The sequence below is a fragment of the Mesitornis unicolor genome, unplaced genomic scaffold (genome assembly GCF_000695765.1).
Source record: "Mesitornis unicolor isolate BGI_N332 unplaced genomic scaffold, ASM69576v1 scaffold24156, whole genome shotgun sequence".
Classification (NCBI taxonomy): domain Eukaryota; kingdom Metazoa; phylum Chordata; class Aves; order Mesitornithiformes; family Mesitornithidae; genus Mesitornis; species Mesitornis unicolor.
The window spans coordinates 20,363-20,628 of record NW_010191984.1 but is presented as its reverse complement, the minus strand read 5'-3'; the positions used below and the strand labels follow the sequence as shown (position 1 = coordinate 20,628).

The window sequence follows — 266 nt, the reverse complement described above, 5'->3', positions numbered from 1 at the left end:
GGGGTGTGCGTGTGTATGGTCCAGGCTGTGCCTCTTTCCCCTGGAAAAAGGGCTCTCCCTGGCCTCCCCGCCTGGATGCGCCCAGCCTGGCCGTTGCCATCCCCCCTGTTACACCCCTCTCTCCGTGCCCACTCTTGTTTTTGTTTTTGTTTGTTTTTTTTTTGCAGTTGTGCAGCAGGGCTGTCCGAGCCATGATCGAGGTGTTGGCCAAGCTGGGCCGTGGGCCCGTCTTTCTGGCAGGGGAGGTGCTGGAGTGCGTGATCACT

The 266-nt window shown here is 59.8% G+C and overlaps 1 protein-coding gene across 1 annotated transcript in view; it reads left to right on the top strand.

Annotated features, from left to right (window-relative positions):
- The first annotated feature begins 187 nt into the window (after positions 1-187).
- Positions 188-266, top strand: part of RGP1 (RGP1 retrograde golgi transport homolog (S. cerevisiae)) — a 9,085-nt gene continuing 9,006 nt past the window's right edge. The window contains exon 1 of the mRNA XM_010186921.1: positions 188-264. Within this exon, the coding sequence (XP_010185223.1) occupies positions 192-264 (73 nt within the window). The 5' untranslated portion in view covers positions 188-191. The remainder of the gene's footprint in view (positions 265-266) is intronic.